General features: G+C 35.4%; 2 protein-coding genes across 2 annotated transcripts; both read right to left on the bottom strand.

Annotated features, from left to right (window-relative positions):
* Positions 1–438: 438 nt before the first annotated feature.
* LOC142553012 (E3 ubiquitin-protein ligase SINAT5-like) lies at positions 439–3,355 on the bottom strand. The gene is made up of 3 exons (XM_075662980.1): positions 2,788–3,355; positions 1,131–1,517; positions 439–962 (listed from the first exon to the last, which is right to left on the bottom strand). The coding sequence occupies exons 1-3, from the start codon at positions 2,992–2,994 to the stop codon at positions 603–605; spliced, it is 954 nt and encodes a 317-aa protein (XP_075519095.1). The 5' UTR covers positions 2,995–3,355; the 3' UTR covers positions 439–602.
* Positions 3,356–7,435: 4,080 nt separating this feature from the next.
* On the bottom strand, positions 7,436–9,110 carry LOC142553011 (aspartyl protease family protein 2-like). The gene has a single exon (XM_075662979.1). The coding sequence runs from the start codon at positions 9,069–9,071 to the stop codon at positions 7,650–7,652; it is 1,422 nt and encodes a 473-aa protein (XP_075519094.1). The 5' UTR covers positions 9,072–9,110; the 3' UTR covers positions 7,436–7,649.
* Between the last annotated feature and the right edge of the window lie 141 nt (positions 9,111–9,251).

Genomic DNA, 9,251 nt, shown 5'->3' with positions numbered 1-9,251 from the left:
TATGGGTATTTTGGGGTTTCTAAAATTTAGACTAAGAAACTATTTTATCTTTATTATAGTTCTGGTGTTATATATTAATATAGTAAGTTTAGATAGATAATAATATTGATTTTATAGTGAAATATCCAAGAAATGGATTTAAATACAATATCAATACTCAAGTAAAAAAATATAATATCAATACTTCCATCTATATTATTAATATTTTATATCCTTGTCGTTTCGACATGTTCTCGATTTAATTCATTTACCTTTAGCTTTTATCACAATATCATCCCTCTTCTCGATTTACAAAAGTATTCAATTTTTACATAATAAAAATATCATGAAAAACCCAATTTATTATCTATAGCTACCAAATCCACGAAATAATTTACCAATGCGTGCTGGGAAAATATGTCGTGTTAGCGCTTCTTTGCATACATGGGGAAAAAATACTCCACCCATAGCTCGTTCGAATAGAATAAACTTGTAACGAAATCCGGCAGTCCTTCAGTACATTTGATACTGACCAGCAATAATGCAAAAGGAAGCTTATGGAGTTACTGAAAGATATACAGCAGCAAAGATAAGGTAAAAATTCCAACAAACCAAAAGGTTAACTACAGGAGATTGGGTATGCAAGCTCCACCATCTGGATTCTGTGGTTCCTTCCATATACGACCCGTTACACGAAGCTTAAGCTCGTCCTTGTCTCCTCCTGAGAAAAAAAGTGCCATGTTGCGTTGTATGATGAGGCCATCGTGACTGTCTCGAACCTTTCTGTGACCATCTCTAATGCTTCGAGGAGTGCCCTCCCATATAAGTTTCCTACCGTTTCCTCCAACCTCCAAACTGTAGCTAAAGTTCCGAGCCTCCATCTCATCTCCCATGAACCGAAGAAAAGCCATGTATACAGGAGCCGCTCCAAGTTGGAAAGCTTCAAAATGAAGGCAAAAATACTGACCAAAACAACGGAAGACCTGGATACAGAAGAGGATATGGTAAATGAAGTTTTAGATGCAATTAGGCCAAATTCATTTATGCAAATCATTAAAGAGCCCGAAATTATATTCTTTAAAGATCACCGGTCAGTCTCTGGACAAAATTAAGTAAAAGTAACAATTTGTTACAGATACGTAAATCCTCACAGTTAGCATCCACGTTGCATTCTCTACATCTCGAGGATTTGATTTCACGTAGCGATGATTAAATGTGCATCCTGAATGCATGTCCACCTTGTGATCATCTCTCAAGTGAGTAACAAGGCATTGAATATCACCAGCAATTGAGCAATCTGATCCCGCGTAAGGGCAGTTATAAGGCCTAAAATTACAAATGGCTTCATGTTTCAGTTTACCGTAATAAGGAGAGATCTCAGGGCATCCGAGGGAGTTATGCTTGCAAGGAAGTTCGAGGGATTCAGCCACCTTTTCAAGTGCTAAGCATCTTATATCACCAAGCTCCAGTCTACAAGTAGGACATCTGTTGTGAACCCTTACTTTACAGGTGGAACAGAGGGTATGCCCATTGGGGCACTGCAGTAATCAACTTGAATAATAGGTCAATTATTTTGTTTTTGAATAACAGGTCAATTTCATACACATATTTGTTGTAACAAAAACGAAGAGAACAGCCAACATGATAGATGCTAAGAGACAAGTTTAGCACATGATTTTGATATCATGTATGCCCTTGATGAAACGCAAGTAATATTTACATGAAAAAACAGTTAAAGGAAACAATATGATAGCTAAATTTCAAATTCAAGCTGGCAATACATTAATTCATGTACAAGTAAAAAAACTAACACAAGGAAATCCTTGAGTACATAATCTAAAAGAAGAACATTATTTGCAAGTTTTAAGGCAGGAATCATAATCCACGCACAAAAATATCCATGCGTTTGATTGGTTAACAGGAAAAAAAATGACATGATTTTGATGAAACCATGGTTCTACCAACAAATGAGAGGAAACTGCAGCTTCTCATACCCGACAACAATTTAGGGAGCGATGACATATTTATCTCACCACAATTCGTTCAAGTACAAATTCAACAGTCTCTGTCATGCCGGCAACATTGGTTGTTTCTTTTTATTCCAAATCCATGCTATATTGAGTACCACTTTTATCCCCAAAATAATGATTTGAAATCCAATTTCTTTTATGTTGATGCATGTGGCTCTCTCGTTAATGCATTCGAAGGGATCCATCCTGCCCAACTAAATAATTGTTCATACAAATATAAACAAACCTTCAAAGATCCAAATAAACCCGGGTTTCCAAAACATTCTCCTCAACTGAACTCTTTCATACTTACACCAAATTAAAAAACACAGATGAAAAAGGTTTCATTCACAAAGCAACTGATAATGAATCAAGCAGCTGCATGATACATGAAAGATCGTTTCCTGACAATTTTAAGAATTCAACTACTAACAATTGGTCAATCCTACAAGTCAGCGCATAATCCTAGAAGTGAATAATTCTTGCTATTGCATCCCATTGTCCGAGACAAGCGAACGAAACACAGATCCAAAGTACACTGAATTTCGCAGCAAAATGAAACCGTGTGCTCAATTTACAACCTTGAGCAGCAACCGGTACTTCTCACAAAAACAAGGGTGGCACAAAAGGCAACATTTTAATAATAAACCATCTACAGGAAATGTACCATTAGTCCCAAAAAATACCAAGAAAGTAGTAAATATCGAAAACAATCGCCAATGAATCAATCAACCCAATAAAGGAGTAGTAATAACAATAACAATGATTAATAGTAAAATAACGATACAAAATAACAAACCTGATGGATGGGAGGGTACATAGAATTGGTACAAACAGGGCATTCAAGAAGCTCGTGAACACGTGTGGGCGGAGTACTCATCCCACCATTGAGATTACTATTGCGAAATGGCTTTGAAGATGACAACAGAGGAAAGGGATTGGCGTTTAGGATCTCATCTTCGTGCATCCCGTCATGGATTGATATGCATTCAATGCTAGATTCCATTCTTGAAAATCCTCTCTCGAAGTTTTTCTTGGAGTTTTAAATCATCGATTGTTCATACCGAAAAGTGGGAGGATTATTGGCTAGATTGCTCCCTTTTAATGAACTGAGATGTTTCTTTCAGGAAAGATTGGAGATTTGCAGGGTATGGGAGATGAATAGTGAAAAAGGAGGAAAAAAGGTTCTTAATGGAAGATGCTTTTCTTGATCAGGCTTCATCCTTTTAAATACTTGTACCCCTCTTTAAATGAAGAAGCTTTCCTCCAAAAGAAATACGGTGTTATCTTGTCCAATATGATTCTGGGAATGGATTTATATACAAAAGAAAATCGCAGCCCATTTGTTCTTCTTCTTAAAATTGACATATATTTGATGCGGAGAGGGAAGGTTTTTTTGTTTTACCTAAAATGGTCTCGTTGTTTTAAAAATCCTCTCTTGTTTAAAATATAAAAGACCGAAAGTTCATAACTATTTTAAAAATAATACATATAATTTATTATTTATTGTAAATATGAGTAGAATGGATTCAGTTCACGAATAAAGATCCATAAGATCTTATCATAAAATGCATACTCAATAAATAAATTTAATTAAAAAATTTCGGCATTCCTATTGTTGAGGCGTGTTTGAACTAATACGCCTCAACTATTTTCTAATGATTCTATATGTTTTGTGTACTTTTTTATTTTACATATGTAGGTAAATTTGTACATGTTTATAAAGTTAAACGTCCTTTAAGAAATAGTGAACTATCCCTTTATAAATATGTACTATTTATTCATATATGTATACATAAAATAGTACTATCATTTGTTACGTTGATTATGAGTTGGTCATGTTTCGCATACCTTATTTGGAGAATCACATAAATTGTACGCAGTCAGTGTGTGTGATAAGTGAACCAAAACATTTACTGATGTGCATACGGGAAGAAAATAAATATATTTGATGGGTCATAGCCCAAATTTCATTCTTAAGCTCCAGTTCAATAATAAAATGTTTGGGCCCCATGATTATACAAATTATTAAGTTCCATTATATGAACATGAGAAGGTCTATGTGCACTTAACTTAGCCAAGCCCATTAATCCTTGAAAACCTATAACTAGAAGTTAAAATTCCTCATGAAATATAAGCTCTTATTCTCTCGTTAAAGTGATCTTTTGTTTTGGTTAACGCTGGTTTGAATGTGGAAGAATTTTTTTCGAGTACTTCCCAACACCTAACTTTATGTTCGTGATATAGATGACGATCCATCGGTTTTTTCTTAGGATTCTCATAAGCGACATTTACACGCTGGATCCGACATCCCTGTGTCCCCTAAATTTTCTTAGTTCATATGACGATTTTATTTGGCTACGTCGTCGTTTTTGATATATTGTTAGTGTGTATCACAATGTAACAAATCAATCAAATAATATAAGGGTATGTTTGGATTGATTAATTTGAAATTCATGTATTTCGGTTACAGTTTTATTGTAAACAATGATATTATATATCAAATCTTAAATTCATATTTTAATTATTTACACATTAATTAAATAAAGTATAATGGATTTTAGATGACAATATTATTGGGTGAATTTGAAATTCATCGTAAATAACATAACATATTATATAAACATACAAGGTGGATTTGAAATTCACGGCATTTTTTCTTTAAAATGATAAAAATACATTTGAAATACATGGATTTGAAATTCATCAATCCAGATACAACCTAAAAGTGCAACTGAGGAGATTGATTTGAAATATATGAGTTTCGATTATACTTTTATTATTAACAATGAAGCAATATATCAAATCTTAAATTCATATATTATTTTTTGACACATTATTCACACATAGTAAAATGTATTTCAAATGACATCATTATTTGATAAATTGAAAATTCATTATAATTAACCAAAAATATTACATAAACATAGAATATGTGTTAGAACTTTGTGATCTTACTTATCTAAAATAACAAAATAAATTTTTATATATTTGACATTCATCAATTTAAATGGAAGCGGAATGCTTATACTTACATTTGTTTAATAGTATTCGTGATGCCTAATACCTGTAAAAGACTTGTCTTTTTTAATATATACAGACACACAGACACACATATTTCAGGCATGCAGCCCCGTTAAACGCAGGCCCTTTTTTAAAAAATAAAAATCTCGTGGGCTTTATTCGTTGGTTATATTAGAATGCATTAGGAATAATAAATTTTAAATATATGGATTTTGAATACATTTTTGTAGTTTTTGAGGAGAATGATCGTAAATTTCAAATTCACTTATTATATGTTTATATAATGTTTCAAATTAATTATAATGAATTCAAAACTGACCCAATAATAAAAGTATTTGAAATTCATCATAATTAAATTAATAAGATATGAACCAAAATTTCAGTTTTTGTTATATTATTAACAATAAAAATATAATTGAAATTCATATATTTTAAATTCACCCTCTTCTGACTAGCAGTACCTTAAACACACGTTGATTAAAAAATAATGATCAATCAATAAATAAAAGACAAACATTGGGATCTCATCTCGTAAAAATATTAATTTCAATGTGTTCATAGTAAAATCCTATAATATATAGTTATTAGCTTAGTCCGACAAAAGTCACAACTTTTGTTATTGATAAAGTGTACCTCGAGAATTAGGAGTAGTTTCACTAATTTATTATCACTGCGATGCGAAGGAAAATAAAAAGAATTAAGAGTGTGTGGGGTCCTAAAGTGGAAAGCAAGAGTGTGTATTAGACTCACGTAATGGATGCTAATTTCAAAGGTGGGTGTGCGTGTTAGTGCTGCACCCATGTGGGGTTTGCTAGCGCTGATTCACCGCATTCTACGCCCTTAATCTTGTTACTTCCCTGTATGCCTCATGTGACTTGATTTTTGTTCCCACTCCCTCGTCCTTACTACAAACAAACCCTCCACGTCTCATCCATCCAAATTAAATTAATTTAATTTCCAACACACAAAAAATTCTTGTTTGCCACGCATTACTTCTCAGAAAGAAAATGCTCGCACTCGTAGTTATTGCACACTCTCTCGCCCGTGGCGAATCCAACGAATCAAAATCACGGGCAACCATCGAATGTCATATACTTCAAAATTGGCGGACGGTTCGTTTTCAAGAAACCAAAACCCACATGTTCCATCCTATCTCATATCTCATTTTCACACGAAGGGAGATTGAGTTTTGTATAAAAACTTAAACCCCACTTGTTGTTTATCGAGTCTCTTCTCGACCTAAATAACATTCACCATACTTTTAAGTTTCTAACATGATAGACTAAAACTTAAATGTGTAAGTCGATATCACAATTCCCGAAAGATGAATAAAGTAATGTAAAGTTATAACTGATACAGATTCGTCACTTCCGATATTTGTGTGTAACTCAACATAGGATCACTTACTTTAAGATTATTTTTCTATACGAGACACTTTTCATTCTACACTTAACCATCCAATTAACAAGCTCATAAGATATTTATCCAATTTTCATTCAAAATGAGGAAAGCTCGATAATTCAAAAAGTCCAACAAAATACACGGAGAATTGCTTGTCATGCTATAAATAACAAAACGATTGATATAAAGCTAATATAAATTATATACACATATATATACATACATATATATACATACATATATATACATATATATATATATATATATCTGTGTGTGTGTGTGATTCTAAATCACAAACTTCTTTAGTTCAGACAAAGGGCTTTAGCTCCCCAGACGTTTCACCGAGACATTAATTTTTCAACAACTGCGAGAGCTCTATATATGACTCTGTCTACCTACGGATAGGCAACAACTGGATGAAATCGAGGGTTACTAGTTCCGGCCCATAAAATTAACTGTCAGCCACCTCCGTCGGCTGTGAAAATAATTGAATCCCTCCTCCAAAGGTATCATGGGTACATAGGGCAAATATATTGAAAAATTATTCGGCCACCGAACATATTCGTTGACAAGATCATGATTCAACTTTAAAAAAAAAAATATTTAATATTTGATTTATAAATTTATTATTTACTTATAATAAATATATACAATTATATTAAATTTATTTAAATTAAATTTTTAATAAAATTATTATATTTTTCTCTAATTATAAATTTTAGTTTTGAAAGAATTTAATAAATATTTAAAATTATAATTTATTTATATTAAGCTCGTTTAGACTCGATAAAAGCTCGAATAATCTCTTGAGTTATACATATATATATATATATTTGTTAAATAAAACTCGTGCTCGGTTGAATTACACACTAATCAAACTCAAGTATTCAAGAATTAAGCTCGGCTGCTCGATTACATCCATGCAAATATATAAACATTTTGTATATTCAAAACCAATGACATACTAAATTTCTTAGGTGATACACACCAGACCAATTTAATAATTCTCGACAGAATTAGAATTCATTCAATGTTCACTAAATTTCTTAGGTGGAACATTGATTCTTCTTATTTGTAGATTGTAAGACCTCTACTTTTGCTTTTGTATTACAGCATAAAAACAGGAGCATATATATCAATCATGCCACCTTTTCTTTTTGGACCCTTTTGACCCTACAAGATAAATTAAAAATAAAAGATAATTTAACAAACACCATTCAACTATTATTATCAGCTTCAGTCACATCCCCGAGGAGTAAACCCGACCCGGTTGTTCGCCAAATCGAACACGACCCGGAAACTCTGCTGCTGGATGTTTCCAATGATTGACAACCCGCTCGTCGTACCCGCGAAAGCAAAGCAAAACCTTCCGTCACTATTAACCGGAATCAAGTAGTTAGAAGCCGGAAGCGAGACTGCAGCGCCGGAGAAGTGCAGCACCACAGTCGGCACCTTCACCACAGTTTTCCCTGAGAGATCGAAACATGTGTCGAACAAAGAGAATTCTGGGGCACGCTTCAAGTTTGAAGCCCCGACCCGGAATGCGTCTCTCAAAGCCTCGTAGGCGGGTTGGGTTAACCTGGTGACGGATGTGCCGGAATCCACTATCACTCCACCGTCGCCACTCGAGTCGAGATTGAAGGCCGCCGCTGTAATGCCAGGGACGCGTGCCCCACCAACGGAAATACCGTTTAACCCCACGTAGTAGAACGTGTCCAGCTTTGGATTGGCCAACAAAGGGGTAAAAACGGCGTTTCGGGACACCGCCGATTGGCCGAATATGATCGAAGACGGTTTGGAGGAAGCTGAACGGTCCACCAAACAGTAGGAAAACATGCTACCAAACTGGCGACCGCTTTGTGAAGGAAAGGACAATTTCCCACGGCCTAGGCCTAACAAACCGGCGGCGCCAACGAACAGGCCTTCGTCGTCATGACCACATCCAAGAGCAACTTTATCGACCCTCCTCCCCCGAAACGTCAGCGTTTCGGTTGAGAATTCTCCCACGGTAAAGGAACCGTCTCCGTATGAAACTTCGTAAAGGCATTTCTTCCGGTCGCTAGTGCAACCAGGAGAATCGAGCAGTCGGCAGAGGGGAGACCCACAAGAGACGCCTGAAAATGAGCTAGACTTTTTGGGGTCGAAAACAGGGTCGGACTGTGTGTAGCATTTCCTACACGGGGAGCACTGCATCCAGACAATGTCACTTCCGGTATCGAGCACCATAAAGGCATACTTGGGCGGAGTACCTACCCCAATCCGTGTGAAGTACTCGCCACTTCCTAGTTCCAGCCCGGAAATAACCGTGCTGCTGAAATCTGACGCACCCTGCGGTTTGCCAGCTGCGGAGGCGAGAGTGGAGAGTGCTTTGACCCTAAAAGCATCGCGTTTCAGACGAAGTTTGAAAAGGGATTCCGGAGTAGAATTGAAAGCAGGAGATACGTTGTCTACATGGTGTAAATCAATTGCAAAACCATTATCAGAATCCAGTAGGGTCTGAGCATGGCTCACGAATTCGGTTTCTCGCAGGGTGTCCCATGAGAGTGTTTTGGGTTTGGGGAGGGAGGTGATAACGAGGTTCTGATACTGAAGAGCGGAGGAGGACACGAAAAGAAGGAGAAGAAGAGAGAGGAAAATTGAGATGGGTTTTGGTTCCATTTTCAGAGTGCGGGATGGGAGGGAGGAAGAGCATTGGGAGTATCAACTATAAATAACCGAGGACTATTCAACTGTTGGCTTCGAAAGTACGTGTTCGTAAATTTTTTTATACCATGGGTCCATTCATTACTATTTTTATTTAATATAAAAAATTACTGTATATAACAATAATGCGAACCT

The sequence above is a fragment of the Primulina tabacum genome, chromosome 8 (assembly GCF_025594145.1).
Source record: "Primulina tabacum isolate GXHZ01 chromosome 8, ASM2559414v2, whole genome shotgun sequence".
Taxonomy (NCBI): domain Eukaryota; kingdom Viridiplantae; phylum Streptophyta; class Magnoliopsida; order Lamiales; family Gesneriaceae; genus Primulina; species Primulina tabacum.
The sequence above is the reverse complement of the archived record's forward strand: the minus strand, read 5'-3'. Positions and strand labels throughout refer to the sequence as shown.

Bases quoted from the DNA above. Each gene is read 5' to 3' on its own strand.
- LOC142553011 (XM_075662979.1), bottom strand. From the start codon at position 9,071: ATGGAACCAAAACCCATCTCAATTTTCCTCTCTCTTCTTCTCCTTCTT.
- LOC142553012 (XM_075662980.1), bottom strand. From the start codon at position 2,994: ATGGAATCTAGCATTGAATGCATATCAATCCATGACGGGATGCACGAA. The intron at 1,518-2,787 runs GTTTGTTATTTT...TGATTACTGCAG, and splicing joins TGTACCCTCCCATCCATCAG to TGCCCCAATGGGCATACCCT. The intron at 963-1,130 runs GTGAGGATTTAC...TTCTGTATCCAG, and splicing joins ATGCAACGTGGATGCTAACT to GTCTTCCGTTGTTTTGGTCA.